Below are 22,211 nucleotides of genomic sequence, written 5' to 3' on the forward strand. Positions count from 1 at the left end.
TTGGTTTATCCAAAAAACATGATGTTATTTGCAACGTTACAATCTGCACGCAAAAGGTCACGTACCAAAACATGTCTAGTGCCCTTGAAAGTAACTGCAGGAAGAGTATTACAGCACGTGAACTGATAAGTGAAAACTATGATGCTTTTATTACTGCACTCATTATGTATGAGCAGCTTTATTTACAAAAAATATATATTTTGATGTTAAACTGGTGTCGCTTTATAAGACACCAGTTTAACGTCAAGGTACAGGGATTCATTTTGTGCTGAATAAATAACAGACAAACAAAAAAAAACGGAAGAATGTATATTATGGTAAAAAACTCTCCCGCATCTTATTTATACTTTTGGAATCTGGCCCTCAAAGAAAAGTAGTTGAAGACCCCTGGTGTAGATCCTCTTATCTTTGTTCACAGCTATACATTTGTACTGTAGTTATCATTTGGTTTTCAAGACCCAAATGAAAATTGTGAACTCATACTAACCTTAAATGTGTGAGTTTAACTGAATGCACAACCTTTGACGTTAATAAAAGATGTAAGTTTACATCGTTTTTTTTTGTTTGTATGTTGTTGTATGTATAATTGTATGTTTTCATAATTTACCAATTGTAATGGACTTCAATAAATGATATCATTTCATGTAACCTTCTCTGTGACTTTTTTACAGTGACAGCAGCGGAGAGATCTTAAATAACAACTGTGTGATGGAGTACCACCAGACCACAGGCACCCTAAGCGCACACTTTAGAAACATGGTAAGCGGTGTGTGTCCGTCTGAGAGCTTCTAACTTTAGACTGGAGGTCTTTTATGAGCAAGACCACTGTGCATTGTGCTGAATGGAGTAAATTATATGGAAGTACGCTGTCAGACACCGTTTACAGTACATTTATTCACAGTTCACTCTCTGCATAGCCGAGCAACAGGTCCGCCGTTACTTAGAAGCATTTGTTAGCACGGTCAATAAATTTGGTGGTTTCACATTCTGTAATGTCAAATTGTCATTTTCTGGAGCTACAGTGAGACGAAATGGTGTACTTTTATTACAGACATGACAATAAAAGTAGCACCAAAAAGGTACAATTTGAAAATGTGCTTTTCTCTAACTTTACAGGGCCATTTTTCAAAATGTACTTTGTCAAATGTTTTACTTTGATTGCTAATCTCTTTGCAATGAATCTCAATTGATATTTTGCTATTCATTCACCTCCCACATGAGTTTTGGCTCCACAACGGAGTCTGTTTTTTCTCAAGGTTTTTTATTCATGCTCTTCCCCATTTCTTTGCCAAACCACTCTTCATCTCTCACCATAGTAGAAACAAAGTAAGAACGTTTTTAAGCCCCCTTAAAAACATTCCTACGACTCCTGTTTAATTGTTTACTTTAGGGACTGAAGACATTGAAAACATTGAGACAGACCGCACAGTTCTCTAATCTCGTTTGAGACACACCGCACAGTTCTCCAATCTCCTTTGAACCATTTGTACTGTAAAGCACTATACAAATAAACTTGGTTATTTCTGAATGTGTTTTAAGAATCGTCAAACTTTAGATACTGTACGTGCAGTTGTGACACATGTGACCTAACAAATTGAAGCCGATTTATGTCGTTTTCTCACATTTTTTTTCATTTATCCCGTAGTCTCTGAAGCGGATCAGACGTTCAGACCGGCGAGGGGCGGAGTCTGTTACCGAAGAGAAATTCACCATTTTGTTTGAGTCACAGTTTAGCGTTGGGGGAAATGAGCTGGTATTTCAGGTTAAGGTGAGAGATGGATTTGTTTAATATATAAGCTACTTACAAATGAACACACAACGATATTTGTTTATAACCACATAAAAAGGTGACCCCCTTTTCAATATGACCTTGGAACTCATCCATGACACACATACACGCATGTGCTGTGGTGGATCAGTGTGTATTATGCATAAGACATGTTTGCAATGTGTGAAATGTTCATAATATGCAACCAGTGTTGCTTCCTGTCAATTCTTTTAAAAGGAATGCTTTCTACATTTGTCAGTACATAGCCTAACAATTATAGTTATTAATGATATAATTACTATTCTTAAAGGAACTGCCAATTACACCATTCATTAGTTTTTCTAACCTGCATGTCTTGTTCCCAGACTCTGTCTTTGCCTGTGGTGGTGATCGTCCATGGAAGTCAAGACAACAATGCAACAGCCACCGTTCTGTGGGACAATGCATTTGCTGAACCGGTTAGTTTCAGATAGCATCGTGCGTTTTGGGTGGACAAGTAGCCGGCTGGTTTAATTCTAGCAAGGAGCAGGCCAGATCTTGCCTTATCTTTGGACAAATCTGTGTCAAATAAGGAAATTTTAACTTGTGACTGTCAGTGTGCACTTGCAATACTTAGGTCATGGGTTCAAACCCCAGTGAACATACAATTTCTTTGTTCTGTTTAACACAAAATAAGATATTTTTAAGATTGCAGGGTAGTTTTGGGTGAACTGTGCCTTGAAATGCACTCTTAAATGCAAAGTGTATTCCAAGTGTCTGCTCATTTTTTGTATTGGCAGCTGAAAGCATAAAACGTATTATGCTTTCCTGTAACTCAGTGGTTGAAGAATGGCGCTAGCAACGCCCCCAGGGATTGCACATACTCCGAAACAAATGTATAGTATAATGCAATGTAAGTCGCTTTGGATAAAAGCATCTGCCAAATGCATAAATGTAAATGTAAGTATGCAGGAGTTAGGGGAGGTTGCTCTGGTCATGAGCTATCACCATTGTGACTTCTGTATGAGCAACGCACTTAATCTCAGTTGCTCGGGGGTGACCCTGTAATAAGATCATGGCAGCGTTTTATAGCAATATCACATGAATGTCACAGGAACAAATTCCTGCAGTCCTGATCACATACAGTAAAGATTTGATAAAGCCCAAACAACACAGATCTTTCAAAATATGCACGTACATCTGCTTAATTCTGCTCACTCACCAGCACATCTCCTCACAACATACAATTACAACTGTTTGTTAGCGTGGTTATCGATTGGATGGCCGGTGGCATATGACTCATGTTTCTGAACAGTACATTAAAGTGCTTTATCATCTGTCAGATTTTGGTGACAGAGTTGTTGGTGTTGTTTTGCAGAAAACACAGATATGGTACTGAAGTTGTTTTTGAGAAGAGAAAAAGAACATAAAAATGCCCAGTGCTTTCCTGCAAGTCAAAATTAAATGATCAAATCAGCAAGAATTTCTGTCACACGCAAGCCTGTATGACTTGTGTTCTCAACGCCAAAGGAAATGTTTTGCAGAATATCTTTAATAGGGGGAGCAAGGGCTGCCAAGCTCCACAGAGGACAATGAAGCACCATTAACGTCTCACAAGACTTTTTTATCCAACTTAATCGCCGGAAGCTATTCATTTATTGAATATTCACTTTCACATTGTATGAAAAAGATCTGAATGTTCTGTTGTAAGTTACTCTCTATGTTTCACATAAAGGGGTTTTGTGTAGACATGCAAGAGCGCAAATAAAATCATTTTCATTTCGGGTGAACTATGCCTTTAAGATTCCTTTAGCCATCATTATGAGTCATAAATGTATTGGCATAGTGAGTTTCCTGGGTGACTTCAATGGGTGGAATGCGTACAGAGCATGATAGATGTGTTGGTTCTGGATGGGTGAAGAGCCCTACCCAAGAGCTAGTGTTATCTCACTCAAAAGTGTCATTAAATCTTCTTTATTCTTTCCGTAAAAGCACATGAACCAAAGTGATATCTGTCCAGCATTCAAGTCTTGAAAAGGTTAATGGACAGATTTTTCGTAGGGTGGTCCTAATTTTCTCGCCCTCTTTTAGGGAAGGGTGCCCTTCATTGTGCCTGACAAAGTGTTGTGGCCGCAGCTGTGTGAAGCTCTGAATATGAAGTACAAAGCAGAGGTACAATCAAACCGAGGTCTGTCTGAGGAGAACCTGGTCTTCCTCGCTCAGAAAGCCTTTAGCAACTCCGGCATCAACCCTGAGGACTACCGCAACATGACCATGACCTGGTCACAGTTTAATAGGGTAAGACAATCCACTACTCATCAGAGTTATTAAAGTTTTGCTTTCAGTTTTATTATTTTAAATATTTTTAAGCTTTTAAATTTGATTTATTTTGTATAGTTTTACAATTCTCAACTACCCATATACGATATGTATATTTTAACTTCTATTTAGCAGTTTTTTTTAGTTCAGCTAGTTTTCAGGTAATCATTTTAGTGCCGTAATGCTGAACTCAACATGGCCTGTTAGTTTGTTACAATGGTTTTGACCTTGCCTGTGACCTCTGGCTGGTCCCCTAACAGCCAGTCAAACAACGGTCTTACAAGATTGGTTAAATCCTAACCAGCCGCTCATCTCCTACTTTGTTGCCTTAATATCATATAGCCATCTCGTCAACCTGGGGCAGAATGCGTAGCCATCGACATCGTTTCTCGTCTATTGCAGTAGTTAATGGTTATTCAGGAAGTGAGGTTTGATCAGAGAGCTTTTGATGTGCAGGCCTGAGGCTGTGGCTGCCTTTGAAACGGCCCTCTGCGGATCTGGTACATTGAGCATGCAGTGTACCCAACTACAGCCTTTGGAATTGAGACATTGTTTGCTGTTATATAAATAAACGCTAGTCACATATATACTCCGAGAGAGCTGTACATGGTGGTGAATCTCATGAAACATATTTGGATCATATTTTATCCGAAACAAACAATGAAAAAATCAATTCAACATTATTTACATTGTGACACTATTTTTGTAATAATTTACCAAGAAATGTAAAATCAGTTTGAGCTACGTTTTCTCTTGTTTTGTGGGTGTGTCAAGAATGTCAGCCCAATCGGCAGCAACATGTATATAACCCACGCAGTATTAAAGAGACAGCTCGTAAAATGCATCCAAGTACAGTCTATAAATGTGTCAGCTGCAGCTCGGTATACGCAACAATTGAAGATATTAGAAGACCTGTTTTTTGCAGTATTTTTACTGGTTTTATACGCCTCCGAAAATTCTTCACAAAGAATGGCCTTCTCAGCTGCCATAGTTCAACTCTTGCATCATCACAACAGGGTGTTGCACCACAGTTTCCGATAAAAAAAAACGTTTTGCAACCATTACAAACACTATCATCGCAATTGCAAATCATTTCAATAAAACCTGGCTATGAGCAAGTGACGGTAGTGGTTGGAGTCCGAATGTGCGGATGCTTTAAAGCAGAACAGAAAAAATTGGTCCAAAATAGGCTAGTGGAGCCAGTGGGCTCTTTCGGGTGATAATGTCAGCAGCTATTTTTTTACAAAACTGTATTAATATTGTTTTTAAATTACTGTGAAGACATAAATACCACAACATTTGAGTAGCAATACAATAATAGTGCTGTGCCACCTTCAATGCTTTAGACGACGCTGCTTGAGCAATTTCTCTAAATTGACATAAAAGGTTATATGTACGCATTTGTTTATATTGAACACATATATAATAAACAAAGCTCTCAGTGCAATAATAAATAACTCATTCTGAAGTCTCGAGAGAGTTCGCGAGATTTTCTGCATGTGTTCAGCCAGGACTCTGTTCGAAGGTGTGTGGTGTGCAGCACCACATTATAGGAGCAAAATAATTCAATCTAAGATTTTTTCTCATCATGTTTGTGGTCTCTCACCGTTTAAAACTCTTATAAGATTTAAAAAAATATTTTGGTGTGGCTACAGCCTCCATGAGATTAGTTTATGTAAAGGATAAACTGATGGCTAGCAGCACCGAAATTCCCTTGCAGTAGCTTCATTTCGCTCGAATTTTTTTTTATATATATTTTTTGATATTTTTGTTTTCAAATGATGTATTGTTTAAAATGTATTATCAACGTATTATTTGAATTACTGCCGTATAGGAAAAATATTGTATTTTTACATTCAAAACGTTATTATATATCATGGTAGGTGCACTAAATTTACGCATGTTTTATTTTGAATAATTAAAAAAGAAACGAAAAATAGTAATTGAAATTCCTACAATTATTTTATTTCAATACACAGAATAACAGATTCTAGCACAAATATATATATATCGACCTCCTCTAAACTGGTGCCATGTTTTCACAAACGGATGTCATTCTTTTAATGAATTATTTAATGATGGTCCACCAAACGGTTGAGACGGTTTAGATTCATCATCGTAATGTCGCAATGAAAAATGTCCTGGTGCGATCTTAAGAATAGCCTTCATGCACAATAAGTGGGAGGCTCTTTTCAGTTTAAGAGATATTTACCTGTGTTTTCTTATTCAAAACATGTAAATGGTTGGCTGTTTTTCTGACACGTGGATGACTCATCAATGCATCTGTCTGTGAACATTTGTTTCTGGTATATAATGTGTAGATCCATCAAATGGTGTTTGTGAGCATCTATCTGTGTTTACGTCAAGTGTTGAAAGCGATGTTATGGTCAGGATGAAGTACACCCTGTTCTAAGCAAGAGTAATTAGAGAAAGAGGTAGAGAGGAACGCTTGCTATCTTCACTCCCGAGTACTGTGACTTTGCTCCTGGCTCAGTGATTAAAAACTGAATGGACTAAGATCAAACTGTCATTCAGACGTTTCATAAGCCCTCAGCCTTCTCTTAACGCAGTGCCTTGCCTCACTCTTGACCTTCTAATCTTCACCTTTGTGTCTGTCAACAAGTTATTAAACCTGACAAAACAATCATGCAAACAGCCCAACTGAACCTGGCGAATGGCCAGAACTTGCAACCATAGTAATTATTAATGCCCCGTTGCATGCTGGGAAAACTGCTAATAAAAGATATCAATAAAGCCTGTATTGTATTTTGAAGGCTGCCGTTATTTAGAAATTATAACATGTAAAACCTGTATCATTGCTTGTCGTTCTAGGAGAGTTTACCAGGACGAAACTTTACATTTTGGCAGTGGTTTGATGGTGTCATGGAGCTCACTAAAAAACATCTGAAACCTCACTGGAATGATGGGTAAGATTATTCACATGTGCACAAAAACGTACACAGAGAGTATATAAACATCACCTACAAACACTTATCATAATGCCACGAATGCCACATGTTTGTATCTCTTTACAGATCTATTAATAAGAAAATCCCCAGTTTATTTTTACACTCAACATCAATAGAAGAAAAGTCATGAAAATCCGAATAGCTCCAAAATAGCCATTTCATGAATATTAGAATATTTTTATTTGTCTTCTGAAAGCCTTTTCTGTTTATGCTTAACAAAACTATTTTTTGAATCCCTTGCAACCTGCAATTTCTGGAATACACAGAAAGCACCGGCAGAGGAGGGGATTTCTAAAGAATGAAATGCTTTTGTTAACCTTTAGATGCTTTTCCTTGGGTTTCCAGTTGTAAAGCATTTTACAAGAGTTCCCAGGGATTGGCAACTGCTTACAAAGGGATTTTTAAAAGGCAACTCTAACACGCTAGAGTCAATTCTGTTTAGAAAGCACGCAAGCGTCTCCTTCAGATCCGTATAAATGAGATTTTATTTAAGAATAAAAGACTACATTAAACATATATTGTAAGATTTAGTTGGATTATTTGCTCGAGTCTTCCTTTCTACAAATCACTGGAAAACTGTACAGTACACATAGTTAACAGCTTCTCTGCCTTTGTGTGTTTGTGGTCATGTGTGTATGGCAGGGCGATACTTGGTTTTGTGAATAAGCAGCAGGCTCAGGACATGCTGATGTCCAAACCCAACGGAACCTTCCTGTTGCGCTTCAGTGACTCAGAAATCGGTGGCATCACCATAGCCTGGGTGGCGGAGAACCCAAACAAAGCAGGTAGAATGTTTTTGTCACTTCACTGCTGTTGGTTGGCACAGCAGTACCATGATTTCACTTCACAATATTTTGTCTCAGTCAAGAAAGCTGTCCTGTTGCTTTCTAGTGGATGCAGTAATAACTGTTAGTTTGCATGAAGTAGTTGCATGAATGATATGTTCCATCCACACTGCACTACAACATGAATCACAGCACTGTACAATTCATTCAGATTAAATGCAAATTTCTGATCTTGATGGTTCAGCAAGCGCATTAAAGTGAAAGATTCTGTGATCATTTACCCATCCTTCTGTCATTAAAAACCTGTATGACTTTCATTGGAAGAAGAATGCTGTTAAATTGTGAAGTTCGTGTCCATGCAAAAGAAGTGAATGGGTGCCAGCGCTGTTCGGTTAACCAACTTTTTCATTTGTGTGCTGCGGAAGAAAGTCATATAGGTTTGAAATGACGAGAGGATGAGTGTATTGATGGACTGTATTGATATCCTTTGTGGGATTATGTCGGAAGGTGCGCTTTTTATGCTTTTAAAATGTTTTTACAAAAAACATTACAGCACTTTTGAAAAATACAGTAGTTCATCTTTTCATCAGTTTTTTTTCATATAATTTTTCATGCAACAAAAGAAGTCATGTTAGGTTTGAAGCGGCGTGAGGAGTATGTCATTTTGGATCCGCTGGTCCTTTAAACCTGTTCCAAGACTTCCACAAACGTCTGCGTGTATTTTTCGTAGGGGAAAGAATGGTGTGGAACCTCATGCCGTACACAACCAAAGACTTCTCCATCCGCTCTCTGGCTGATCGCATCAGCGACCTGAACCATCTTCTGTTCCTCTTTCCCGACCGGCCCAAAGACGAGGTCTTCTCCAAATACTACACTCCTCCACTGTGTAAGCTCCATCTGTCTCCATGCTTCTGTGTCTGAATGTCTAAACGGCACTACTGAAAAACATATTCAAGCTATGCAATGAGGAATAGTTTAGGAGTAATGTAATCCCATGAACCAATGTGTTTATTTCTTCTACCCCTTTAGCGAAAGCAGTGGATGGATACGTGAAACCACAGATCAAACAAGTAGTACCCGAGTAAGCAGACGTGCACACACACACACTGAGTTTTCTCGACCTCTCTGTGGAGGTCTTTACATCTTTGATTCTATGCATGAAGATAACCTGTCCTCTCAGAGCCGTGAACTTAATTGCATGCTAGCATATTAGCACTGGATCAGCTCAGCAGAAAGTGATGGGTTGCCATGGAAGCCTTAGACTCGTCGGTCTCATTCCACCCTTCAGCATATACTCAGCTCTGTTAGCCTCATTAGCCGCATTATTGTCCATAGGCCATAGTTTTATTAGCACGGCGTCCACTCCAGTCAGACTCAGCAGGGAGTTATACATCATCAGAGTCTGATAATTTAGTTCTTCTCAGCAGCATATACAAGAGAGATTATCATACTCGTTCTTCATTTTAAGAGCTTTTGTAATACCCTGAAGAGCTGATCGAATTCGTTTCGGTGAGGTTAAACCCATTTAGTTTAGTCCTTTTTTTTATTGGAAATGGATGACAGAGCATGACACAGGGAGGAGGGTCTGAGAACATTTAGACCTTGTTCACATATTTACACACATCTGCCATAATCACAAGTAATATGAACCGATCGGCTGTTTGTAACTACAGGTTTGCAACACCTAATCCTGACCCCGCAGCAAATGCCACCTACATGGACCATGCGGCATCTCCAGCGGTCAATCACCAGCCTAACTACAGTCTCTATCCTCCCATGTGAGTACACAGACTTGTGTTTATGATCCGTCTCCTGCACGTGTGGGTTTGTTTATTAAATGTATGGTTTACTGGATTATGGTTACAATGATCAGTTTTGGTGCGGCATACTAACACATTTTTATACATTAAGAATCAAGGCTTTTCCCCAGAGCCAGCACAGAATATGCAAAGTCACCATATTTGATCAACAATAAACTACACAAGCATTTCAAACTGCTGTATTGGGGAGACCGGGGCTAGTTGTCACAAGGATTACATCTTGAGTATTTTACACAAGTACATTAATCGAGTATCTTTATCAAAGAGTTTTTACTTTGGAAAAATGACATACATTTATAGTTTACTCCACTCAATTTCATAATTATTAAAAGTAAAAAGGCATGTCAAAATTTTAAGTACATTAAAAATCTACTTCTTTTACTCAAATAAAAGATTTTTGAGTACTTTGACTTTTAATGTAATTTTTTATGTATTTGTCAAATGTGGTTGAGTATAAAAGTATGATATATGCCATGCTATACAATTTATGAAAGTAAAACAAAATTAAAGGTACTTGATCGCTGAGAGTAAAATACTTAAATTGTATACACCTCTGCATCTTAATGACAAAGAATTTAAGTCCAAATGTTGGTAAAACCTGTGTCACTCAAACTTTGTGAATTCTGTCCTTCAAACTAAAATTCCAATATCATTTTATTTTTACTTTGGTTTTATTGTGTTCACTTGTCTACCCAACAGCTACACTCGCACACATTAAGGTAAGGGTCAACTGTATAATGAAGGGAGACTCAAAGGTTAAGCGGTGTTCTCAGGACATACTGTATCTTTCATACTGTACCTCAGGTTGGGGCAAGTTGTCACATTTTCTACAAGTTTTGTCATGTGGCTTAAACACTATCAATACAATGTATAAATGCAACTTCATGCTGGCTAACGGATGGATGTTTCTCTGTGATCTTGTACAGTTATACAGTTTCATAATTGTTTGCTGAAAAATAAACACATGATCCCTGTGTGACAACTTACCCCATACAGCAATGCATCTGGTCAAAAAATGCTATGTTCTTTTTTGGGGTAACAGTGGTGGAGATGTTTAATAGCTTTTCTAAAGCCAAGCCTTCAAGGTTTGCGTCCATACAGAAATGCACATTCATATTCATACGTGTGACAACTTGCCCCGGTCTCCCCTACTATGGAAGTGATAAAATGGGGTGTAAAAAGTCACATGTGACCCGACTCATCTTCTTTCTCAGTGGTGACTCCATGCTTGACCCTGATGGCGATTTCGATCTGGACGACACCATGGATGTAGCTAGACACGTGGAGGAACTGCTCCGTCGACCTATGGAGGGCCAGTGGAGTGGCCAGCACTCATGACCTCTTGACCTTCACTCTGTAACTTCTTTCTCTAAATAATGTTTTCTGTGTTTTAATTCGACACACTTTTTTTTATGTTGGTCTTTGTGAGTTTCGCTTCTTTCTCTGCGTCTGTTGTTTTTGTTTCTTTTCTTTTTTCAGTTTACCTCTTTGTTACATTGTTTTAAAAAAGAGAAAGATGCTAATGAAATAACGATATATTACTAGCCTTCCTGTAATAAAATACCACCAAACAGTATTGTAGAAAAAAGCAGCAAATGCATGTAATCATTTCTCTTTTCTCCAAATGTAACTTTTGCAGGCGAGTCTGCAGACCCTCGAAACGAAATGTACTACTGTAAGGAACTTATTGTTTTGAAAAAACTGTCATTTTATTTGAGAGGTGTTCAGATATCGAACAATATATATAAAGATAGCATCTAAAGTGTATTATCTAAAATGCGTATTATCCTTTGCACTCTTAAACAAATGCTTTCTTGCAGAAGATGACATCATTGTTACAGCGTCAATTGCAATGTAATGCTTCTCTACACTAAGGAGTGTTTAGGTTGCAAGGCAGTAAATATTTGGAGCACCCATGCGGGCATCCCCAAGTTGAAGGGTTCTTGTCAAACCCTTACTGTCTGCTTTTAGCCGGAAATGCACACATCTCCTAAACCAGCAACGTCACTCAGAGATTCTGAGAAACAAACACGCATCTGCTCTCATTCATCCCCTGCATTGGGGAGTGCTGTAAAGGTTTAAATGCAACAGAAACACACAGGGGGCAAAGAGGGGTCGGCTAACCAAATCGCCCTCTCTGATCATGCTACACTACACATGCTGCAAAAAAAAATAAGCATCTCAATCGAACCTTTGGTGGTTTTAGAAGGGTTGTCCAGGCTTGGAGACATTTGCAGGCGTTTTTTCTGCAGGTCAGACCATTACTCTCTCTTTCTTTCTCTGTACGTCTCCATCAACACAACATGTGCATTGACCTCATCTGTCCTCGTGCTTCTCTCTGAACGTGCAAAACAAGATCCCCGTTGTCATGGTTACACATGCTGCTCATATGCTGGCCATCATATAGGTTAAGCCTTTCTCGATGTTACTTGTTATCGACGTGCATGTAAACACATTTCCTTACATGAAGCCTTGCCCACTCAGGACGTCGACACACACACTTGATGTAAAATAAAAATTCTTATTAAAACTAACCAGCAAAAGTGCATATATTCAGTATATATGAATTTATATTTAGTTATCATATTTCTATTTTATTATTGTGGAAGCTTAATGCAACTGTGTAGCTTTTTCTTTCTCATGTCAGCAGTTGAAGGCCCTTAAAACCTAAAATCAGTTTCTGCTATGCCCAAAAACGTCATCCATTATCAGAGGGGAAAGCAATAGGACGTACATTTTGTTGCTCTGTAGTTTTGTTGTAATTTTCATCCGAGCTTTCACATTGACACTAAAAGTGACAACGTGTTCTTAAAGGAACTGTTAAGCCTGTCTGTCTGTCAATTCCCAAAACAATTTCATGGAAAGCAAAATGGGTTATTTTTAGTGTTTAGTTGTTCAATTTCAAGGATCAGGATTTCAGTGAATAAATACTTGATGTGTGTCTGTTTTTCACACAAAGTTATTGTATGGCTTGACTATTTGAAATATCATGTGTGAGTCTTATGGAGACAATGGTTATGCTGAACTGTCTCTTTAGTTTGTTGCCTTCAAATCTATCTGAATGAAATAGGCCTGTATCATAATCAATGGTTTGTTTGGATCTTAGTTTCTTAAGTTTCCTTTTGTCCTCTCTCGCTCTCTCTCTTTCTTTGCAGAAACACAAACAATAGGAAGCTGTGTGATTTTTATTGTCCCTTTTTTTTCTAAATGATCTGTCATGTTGTGTAGAATCTTTCACGCTGTAAGTGTCAATGTGTGCGCGTGAGTGTGTGTGTGTGCTTGTGTTGTGTTCGTCAATTGAAATGATAAAGTTTTTTTTTTAATAATTTGGGCTCCACTGCGAATTTCATTCTCTTCTTTGATAATCTCCTTCGTTGCATCTGAAAACCCAATCCCGCGGTGTCCAAGTTTTGGACAGTTAAAGCTGTGAAGCAGTTCTCGGAGCGGTTTTCCAGATTTTTCCAGACGTTCAAAGTTTCCTGAATGAAATGTTTCTCAATGTAAAGTGACGAACCCAAGTCAGATATGCAGTTCATGCTCTATATAAAGTAACACACCTATGGATAATTCTTCTGAAGGTTATGAGAAAAAATGTTGGCAGCATGACAACTTCAAATTGCATGTTCATACCAAAAATTCCCCTAGTGTCACAACACTATCATTAACCGGTTTGATGATTATTATATGTGTTATGTTTGTTTCAGTACCAAAACCACATCATAGGACTGTTTTGTTCTTGTTCGTGTTCTCATATTGGCTCACTCACAAAATCAAGTTGACAGTTTTTAAAAACTGTCAGGTAATGACTGGAATATGACGTTCAGTCTATTCAGTGAGTGTGAGATGATGTTTCACAAATACGGCTGTGTATGAGGAGTCACAATATAATACTCTTTTTCTTTAAAAAAAATAAAACGTGTTGCATTGTTGGTAGTAGGACTAAAACATGGTAACCACCACAAATTTACTATAATCTCACATGATGTTTGTAGACAAAAATTCAAAAAAATATATAGTGTTTTATCAAATTTACTATCCACCTATTTTAGCCTAATGTGCTGTACTACTGTAGAATAATCGCTCTAATATAGGCCTACGGTTCACTGTTTTATGTGGTCATGGTTCACTTTACTTCCTGATGTTTTTGTTTTCGTTTCAGACAGTAGGATACAGACTAGAAGTGCATTTCCTCCCTCTTTTGGTGAAAGTTTATTAAAGCATTTCTGTGGCTTTTGATCCGCAGCACCATTGAGCGAATTAATTATTGACCAAACGAACAGAGCAAAGCGCTGCAGCAGTCTGTACAATCTGTCCTCCCAGAGAAATGCGTAAAGCAGGCCTATCATTTATTCAAATTGACCGTCAGATGATGTTTTGTGTGTCTAATTGTGAAGGGAAAAGTGCTTAAGGAAACAGCGCATCTGTTGCTTGGAGACCGAAACCTGTGCTTAATAAACCCGTGTGGAGAAAAGCCGTATGTCAAGTGTTCACTGCACTAATGAATGGAGCGTAAATTTGGATAGTCAGGTGATCCGCAGCCTGACCTAATGGAGGGCTAATGTACTGCGGAGCAAATAAATACAGTGACTCGCAAAATTCATGACATGGATTTTCATGTTTTTGTTTAGACCACATGCATGGTTTTCACTTTAGAACAACACTTTTGCTCCGACACTGGTTTATATTTGACATTATAGGCTATTATATAACACAAAGCTGTTGAGGTTTTGGAGTGTAAGGGCCTTTTTTTTGTAAAGTTGCCTAAAACAATGCACATTAAGAAAGCGCTCAATAAAACTAGATTCTGCAGGGCGTTTTTAAGTTTGAAGCTCAATACGTAAATCGTATTTTTACACGCACGCACACTAGAGGTCGCAAAATAAAGATTCCCCTTTTTACCACAAGATGGCGCTGAATCACCAGCTGACAGCAATTTTATGATATTTTGGGGGTGTCTTCAGCAGTCCGCTCTGACCTGTATTGCGCCGTCATTGCTCTCATCTCTTATGTCATAATCGTGCAGGCGACTTTTCACAATTTTCTTTATAACGTTTGGAAAGATAACATATCATATTGAAGTTATTTTTTCTAATTATTAATTTTGAATTATTGTTAGTCTAAAGCCTTCTTGTTTTTTTTCTAAGTGTCTGAAGTGGCTTTCGATTCCTGATTCTGTGATGAACGGATGACAATCTTACCAGAAAAGCAGATGCTTACAGGAAACAACACTTTTGTTGTTTTCTTTTTCATCTTTCTCATTTACACTTTTGCTTTTCATTAGTAGGCCGACGGTATAGCCTACTGTTGCAAAGTGGTTCTCAAACTTTTACGCTGTAAGGCCCCCTTTGTGTAGATTGCATCGCTTTGTGGCCCCCCAAATAAAGACATACCATTTTAAACTTATCATTTTAATAAACCAAAATGCTGGAACATAAGTGGTGGATATTTTCGGATGTTTGGTTGCATAAAATCTACGACAAATTTCTATAATTCGTAAAATGCCGCAAAATCTTATGGTCCCCCTGGAACCATCTCTGCTGTAGCTACTTTAATGCGATAATATTACAAGTCATGATATGAAATGATATACTAATAACTTTTGAAAAGACAGTAATTGTCATTTCAATCTCTTTTGATTATACATTTTTACATAAAGACCCATTAGCGTGTTTTTTTAAAGTATTCTTATGATTGCCACTTAATCTTATTTGCAGCCTGTGGCATGAATTTGTAAAGTAATAATGCTTTGGATGGCATTATTTTCATATGTAAATGTTTAGCATTATGTTTTGAATGAATCTTTGCATGCGGGTCTCTGGGTGGAGACAATATTAGATGTGTTTTTGAATCAGGCGATGGATATTTGATGCACTTCCTGTTTCAGTTAGAAATGTATAACCCATGATTTACCAAACAAGACATCAAAGCAACCAGCATCCGCTATCTTACTTATTACCATGTTTCAACAAATTCATACTGATGGGTTTTGAATTATATGTCTATCTCTCTCTCTTCTGAATAATGTATTTTAAGTAACAGTATGCTTATAAAAGCATCTCATCTCCTGTTTGTCCTTTCTCTCTACTTAACTCCTGAGACACACTAAGTAAACTGCAGACTGCTGGAGGAATCTCTAATGGGAAATTTATTATTTTACTTTTTTCATTCACCATTTCTCTCTGAGATACATGAAGGTCTGTCTGATTCCCCATCTCCTTGTTTTAATCCCTATTCAGTATTCTCTCTGTGTTGCTGTCAAACACACACAGACTGCCATACCATTCGATAAATCGTGTGATTTTCCAGAGAACTAACGAATCAGTGCAATGCTCCTTAAAAACCAACGGCAGGACATCTCCAAGGACATGTTGGGGTCATGGCAAGGCTACTGTCCTCAATCAACACAAGAAAGAAAAACGTGGATGAAACTGAAGCGTTTTTTAATCCTTATTTGAAAAGAAGGGCTTCATTGTGAAGAGAAACATTACAGCAACTCAGGCAAGCAAACAGATTCTCATGAAACAGCTCCCAGGCACTGTTTTGATGGCATCTGCTGATCTTGCTGAGAGAATTACGGACTTCAGTTTCCTCATCGTTCACACAGTTTTCAAGAAAGTTTCGGCAGTAGGGTCAGAAAGAGGTCTTGCCAAAAGATTACGAAAACATCACATGTGAAACTCTGGAGACAGATTATGTCTTTGCAAAAAACATACTTTAAATGATATGAGCACCAGCATCAGATCTCTCTGAATGGTGAAGGCTGGTGGCACGATTAGCATGCAGTAAAGCAGGGCACAAACTGCGGGAGAGGTCCGCTCAGCTCCGGTCAGCTGTTAATAGCCCGGTTCTGGGCTGTTACTCTTGTCTGTTTTTAATGCCCCAGTTTGGCATTTGATTGCTGCAGTCTGGAAATGATGAATCATGCTAATGGCTGTTTGGCCAGAGCAGCATATGATTTCTATCATGCCTTCACCAGCTAATGCGATTTGGCTCTTCTGGGGGGATGTTATTTGACTGTATAATATTTCCCCCTTCTGTGGGTTCGAACCAACATTAGCTAATGTGTGGATAATAGCCATGTTTGTTTTTTGAATCCGACAAACTGCCAATATGCAATGCATACAATCTTATGCAAGAAACTCTATAATGCAGTCAAAATGACCTTTACTTTTCAGGTTCATTTCAATGGTCTCAGAATATGGCAGAGGCCCGGTTCAACTTTTTTATGGAAGAGACAACCCCACTGCTAAAACATGCTTAAAGTTGATCAACTTCACATACGGCCATTCACAGGGACTGTTCATCCAAAAACAAATATTCGGTCATCTTTTGCTCACCTTCGAGATGTTTCAAAGCTGTATAAATGTCTTTGTTCTGATGAACAATGGGAAAGATATTGGGAAGAGTGCCTGTAACCAAACAATACTTAACCACCATTGACTACCATAAGTGGGATAAAATTGCGTTATAAATTTCTTTGTTCTGTTGAACACAAAAGAAGATATTTCGGGGACCTTTGACTTCCATTGTAATTCCTAGGCAATGGTGGGCAAAACTGTTTGGCTACAAGCATTCTTCCAAATCTTTTTCTGTGTTAAGGATGATTAAACGATGAAAGAATTAATATTTTTGGGTGAACTATCTCTTATATGGCTCTGATAAGTATAGGCTATCGTATATTTATAATTGCGTAAGTTACATGATTATATGCAATTATTTGTTTCATTGCAAGCACACAAACATTTGTTCTTCATCAGGTTTCAGCGAGACGCTTTGAAAACATCGTTATGTAAATATGATTTTGTCTCTGGCTTCTGGTTATGAGAGATATAGATAGTTTGCAAATCTGGTGGCAAGACTTGACTTTCCGAATGAGCCGGTCACAAAGCATCTTCAGTCATCTTTGGGACAGTCGCTTGGAGGGCAGCAGGGACATGAGTGCGTGCGTGCAGACAGTGAAGTGAGAGAGCGGAAATCCTTCTCTCGCTGCTTACCGGGCGTCTGGCGATCATCGGACAGAACGAGGCTAATTGGCCCTCATAACCCTGCATTATCTCGGTAGTTACGGACGCCCACTGCTGACAGCCGGCGGAACACGGTGCGAGCGCCATCTGTGTGCTTTATTTTCCGCAAGAACCCGGGCCAGTGAGCCAGTGGAGGAGAGAGAGGGGGGGTGGAGGACGGAGAGAGGGAGGAGAGAAAGGTGGGGGGGGGGTTGAAGAGGGAGGAGAGAGAGGGGGTGTTAGAGAGAGAGAGAGAGAGAGAGAGAGAGAGAAGAGGGGAGGGAGAAGAGGGGAGTTTGAATCCATCCGCCCGCACAATCTATTCACCACCCCGGCTGTTAGAGCACGCGCGGTGCCGTCTCCTTTCATGGATCTTACGGTTTCTCTCGCGCCCACGGGCACGTACGGGGCTCAAATGGCCGTTCGTCTCACGGCGGGCTCCTAAAATCACAGACTCGCTCACTTTAATGGCGAGTTGTTCGGTTTAGCTACCGTGAGAGTTGACGATGGCTGAGCCCCAGGCTTCTGAATCTTTGGCGGGACCCTTGTACGAGCTCGCGACCACTCCGACCCGGGACGTGACGGCGGCAGCAGCGCTGAGCACCGGCGACACCTACACCACGAGGACGCACGCATACCTGGACGTCTCCGGGGCTGCCTCCGCCGCCGGCCACCCGGCGTACGGGGCCGAGGGATTGTACGCTAACGGACGGTACAGGGAACACAGCAGTCCACGGATCGGTACACGGAATCGTGACAGTTCTGCGGAGAGGTGCGCGGGCACCGGGAATCCACCTTGCGGTATTATGAAGGTTAGTGAGTGTTATCACGTCGTGATTGACTTTAAGAGCACTGCAGCGATTTAAATCCCGCATGCTTCCCGATGCAACCAATCACTGCCTTAGGAACACGTTTGTTTTGTGGCTTTAATGAATGAGTGGGATGTCTGAACATTATGTGCGATGTCAATGGACATCCTGACTTACAGTGCTGTCTAGGAGAGCTCAGGACAAGGTTTTGAGTACCCTTTAGGAAAACATATTACCCACATTCCCCTTGAATCCCTCATTAATAAAGGATTGCTGAAGTGCACATCAATCGGCTGACTGAAGGACATCTGTCCAACTGTAAGTAGAAAAGGTAATTCATTAAAGGTTAAAGGCTCTTTTGAGTCTGAACCCAGCAAACGGATGGATTTTAACAGACGTCAACACGAGACGCATGATCTTTGTGTTGGATCAATAACTCCATGTAATCGATCAGTTGACACCTGACAGCGAAGTAACCATTAGTGTGACATGTCAAAACAAAACAGCGTTTGAAATCGCAGAACTTGTCATGTTCATTTTTGGATGAAGGAAAAAACTGTCAAAGTTTGAGGACAGCATGTCCGAATGGCCCTATGATGAGGTGTAGACACAAAACAAACCTCAGCTGGGGTGGATGTAGTTGATGTGCTGTTGTGGGTTATTGCATCTTTTTGAGATTAATGAGGAGTTGAATGTTGAATTGTCTTTGGGGTTGATTCTTTCTGCTTAGCAACTGACACGAAACAGCATGGTACTCTCCCGTTCCCTCGCTTTATCAAATTCCTGTGTGACTGTGTAGGTGTCTTGGCAACCATATAAGAGGCGTTGTGACAAAAAAAGAACTGCATTCGAGTATAATCTGGGGATTTTTGTATACATTTGTTGGGCTTTTGTGAAAGGTCAGCAGCTCAGAAGTAAAGAGACGTACATCTGTAATTCTGTAAACACAAATGAACTCTTCAAGTAACCTATAATCATATGGCGAGTCACATTTATATATCGTATCCCGATTTAAGGATGATTTCGGATTAGAGTTTTAAAGGTGCTGTCCTGACTCGCCGTGTAGTGTGTGGGTATATGACCTCATCTTAAGACTTTACCAAGTAATGGCAGTCAACATAGTTTGACTTGCTACGACAGATCCTCAACACCAAGTGCCCAGGGCCAAAGCACAGGAGAGCAGAATCTGTCTCGCTTTATTTCTTCTCACCTCTTCTTATGTCTATTTTTTGTGAGCATCCTTCAAAAAAGGCCTGAGACACGATGCAACAGCCGTAGTTGTCCATCAAATTGTGCACTTGAAATGTAAAGCAGATGAATTTAAAGTGCAACCCTCAAAGATGATTTAACGGTCAGCACACTTAATAGTCATCCTCACTCATGGGCTAGTCGGTGGTTGGATGATTAGTTAACCAGCTTGACCCATCACCACACTATAATATGTGCAGAAGTGACAGACAGCAGCAGGCTCCAGGGAATTATGATTGACAGTGGTAACTGCGGAGATGTCTGACACGAATGCTTCTGATTCTGACATCACACTAAAAAACAAGCCTGAGTTAGTGGCTCGAAAAACAAATGACATTGACCTTAAAGCGTTTAGTGGATGCTTTTATCTAAAGTGACTTAAAAATGGGAGGACACAATAGCTTGTGAAACACTGATACAATGTTTCAACATTTTGTAAAATACATATTAGAAGTAAAGAGGAGACAATTTTTCGTCACATTTATGTTTGTAATAAGTTCACCATTTTTCTGAAGAAATCATATCTCTAGCCAGTGAATAGCGATGGGTGGTTTTTATCAATAATTCGATGACAGAGAGAGAGAGAGATGGAAAAAATGTTTGCATTGTTGTTTGTTTGGTTGCCTGAACACAGGAGCATTTAATCCAATGAAACGCTGTTAAACTGTACAAATGTCAATGACAAATGCAAAAAAATATCCTGACTGTAGCAAAGTATAGTCATCTGTATATTGGCAAACTAACAGAGGTGAAATCAGGCCGTGGGGTACAAACATATGTGACAAAATGTGTCTGATTACCAATAGCAAATCTGATGTTTATGATTGAGTTGGTGTTGATCAAATGTTATCTGAATTATGACATTGAGAAATGACAGGATCGTGGTTGTAGGCTATTTTTCAATCTCATTAGAAAATTAATCTTTTTAATGTATTATAATATTGTTCTTTCTCCAGGACAGCAAATCTATTTACATTAATTGTATAATTCCATAACAATCAAAAATGGTGTCTTTTGTGTCTATTATTTTCTACTAAAGAGGTTTTAGATGGAACATCTGAGATAAAGTCGATACCGAAATGAATCATAAATCCATTAACTTCCCTGAGCTATGAGAGAGTAACCTCTGACCAATAAAATTTTCCTCTGGGATGTTGCAATATTAAATGTAAGTAATTCAACGTTAACATTAATATCATAATAAAGCAATAGAGTTTGGATGGCAACTTTTTATAGCGAAAAAGTATTTGAGGATTTTATAACTTCATTAAAAAGCCTCAGGAACAGTAGACAGAAAATTGGTGCTAGTCGATATTTCATCGTTGTCAGTCAAGTTGTATGTTTTTCTAAGGGTCGTGATTAGTTTTGATTAGAATTATTCGAGGAACATGTGTGTATCAGCCTCTGATAAATGTGACATGACCTTAAGTCATAGGACTGCGCTATATTTTATGCGGAGCGTCACCTCACCTGCTCTAGTCAAGTCAACTTTATTTATATAGCGCTTTTTACAATTTTCATTGTTACAAAGCAGCTGTACAAGAAAACATATTGAGTATAAGCAAAACATATAAGGTTATACAAGTAAAAACAAAAAAGGTGAAAACACAGAAGACAGACACATAGATTCAGACACACCCACACATAAAACACTCCACACAACACACTCACTATATAAGCGCGCACGCAGACAGACACACACACACACACACACACACACACACACACACATGCAAACTACATGTAATGAGGTTTGGCTTGTAAAGTGTCTCTCAGTCCATGTACAATGTCAGTAAAAATTTCATACGAAAGTGACATTTGGAAGACACACATAGACTATGATGGGAATCTGGGTCACTGCTCTCTAGAGTTCACACATACGCCTTGCAAAGGCATCAGAAGTTTTGTCTAGTCATGGAGTTTTATGACCAAACAGATGTTGTGTTTGATAAGTCTCAAAATAATCTTGGATTTATATTCAAATCACATGTTTTGTATCTGTGTTTGTGAATATGTTTGTGTGGGGTATTTGTACATAATTGTTTTTACATATGTGTGTTTGTATGTATGTTAAATGAAATATTTTGAATAGACATGCCTTGAATTTACTTTTGTGTCATATTCAAATTATTATACACACTTTTATATGGAATGTGTCCTATAGAGAATAACATAGAATTCTTTGTACTTTAAAATAAATAAATTCTCACACTGATGGAACTTTAAAAATGTACGGGTCAGGATATAAAGGTGTTAAACTAGGAGTCACCTAAATGAAACAATGATTACAATAGATAGTTTATATTTATTATACATACATGCATTATACATATAAATGAGCATTCTCCCCAGCTGTTTCACACTTTTTTCTGACATCTTTCCGTTTATGCATCATCAGCACACCAGTTTTCTTATATTCATAGAGGAAGAGATAGAGAGGGCATCTGTAAGTGTGTTGTGAATAGTGTGAAATCTGCCCATGCTGTCTCTCCTCTTCCCAGAAATGACCTC

The 22,211-nt window shown here is 38.8% G+C and overlaps 2 protein-coding genes across 3 annotated transcripts in view; both read left to right on the top strand.

Annotated features, from left to right (window-relative positions):
• Positions 1–12,965, top strand: part of stat5a (signal transducer and activator of transcription 5a) — a 57,243-nt gene extending 44,278 nt beyond the window's left edge. For both annotated transcript variants that reach the window (XM_079455524.1, XM_079455525.1), the window contains exons 11-20: positions 672–759; positions 1,646–1,768; positions 2,134–2,226; positions 3,839–4,045; positions 6,899–6,993; positions 7,678–7,820; positions 8,551–8,706; positions 8,850–8,901; positions 9,494–9,598; positions 10,855–12,965. In XM_079455524.1, the coding sequence (XP_079311650.1) occupies positions 672–759; positions 1,646–1,768; positions 2,134–2,226; positions 3,839–4,045; positions 6,899–6,993; positions 7,678–7,820; positions 8,551–8,706; positions 8,850–8,901; positions 9,494–9,598; positions 10,855–10,978 (1,186 nt within the window). In that variant the 3' untranslated portion in view covers positions 10,979–12,965. The remainder of the gene's footprint in view (positions 1–671; positions 760–1,645; positions 1,769–2,133; positions 2,227–3,838; positions 4,046–6,898; positions 6,994–7,677; positions 7,821–8,550; positions 8,707–8,849; positions 8,902–9,493; positions 9,599–10,854) is intronic.
• Positions 12,966–17,717: 4,752 nt separating this feature from the next.
• The window catches only part of LOC306894514 (inactive phospholipase C-like protein 2), a 40,219-nt gene continuing 35,725 nt past the window's right edge, over positions 17,718–22,211 (top strand). The window contains exon 1 of the mRNA XM_079457142.1: positions 17,718–18,455. Within this exon, the coding sequence (XP_079313268.1) occupies positions 18,150–18,455 (306 nt within the window). The 5' untranslated portion in view covers positions 17,718–18,149. The remainder of the gene's footprint in view (positions 18,456–22,211) is intronic.

Source organism: Barbatula barbatula (assembly GCF_947034865.1).
Source record: "Barbatula barbatula genome assembly, chromosome: 5".
Lineage (NCBI taxonomy): Eukaryota > Metazoa > Chordata > Actinopteri > Cypriniformes > Nemacheilidae > Barbatula > Barbatula barbatula.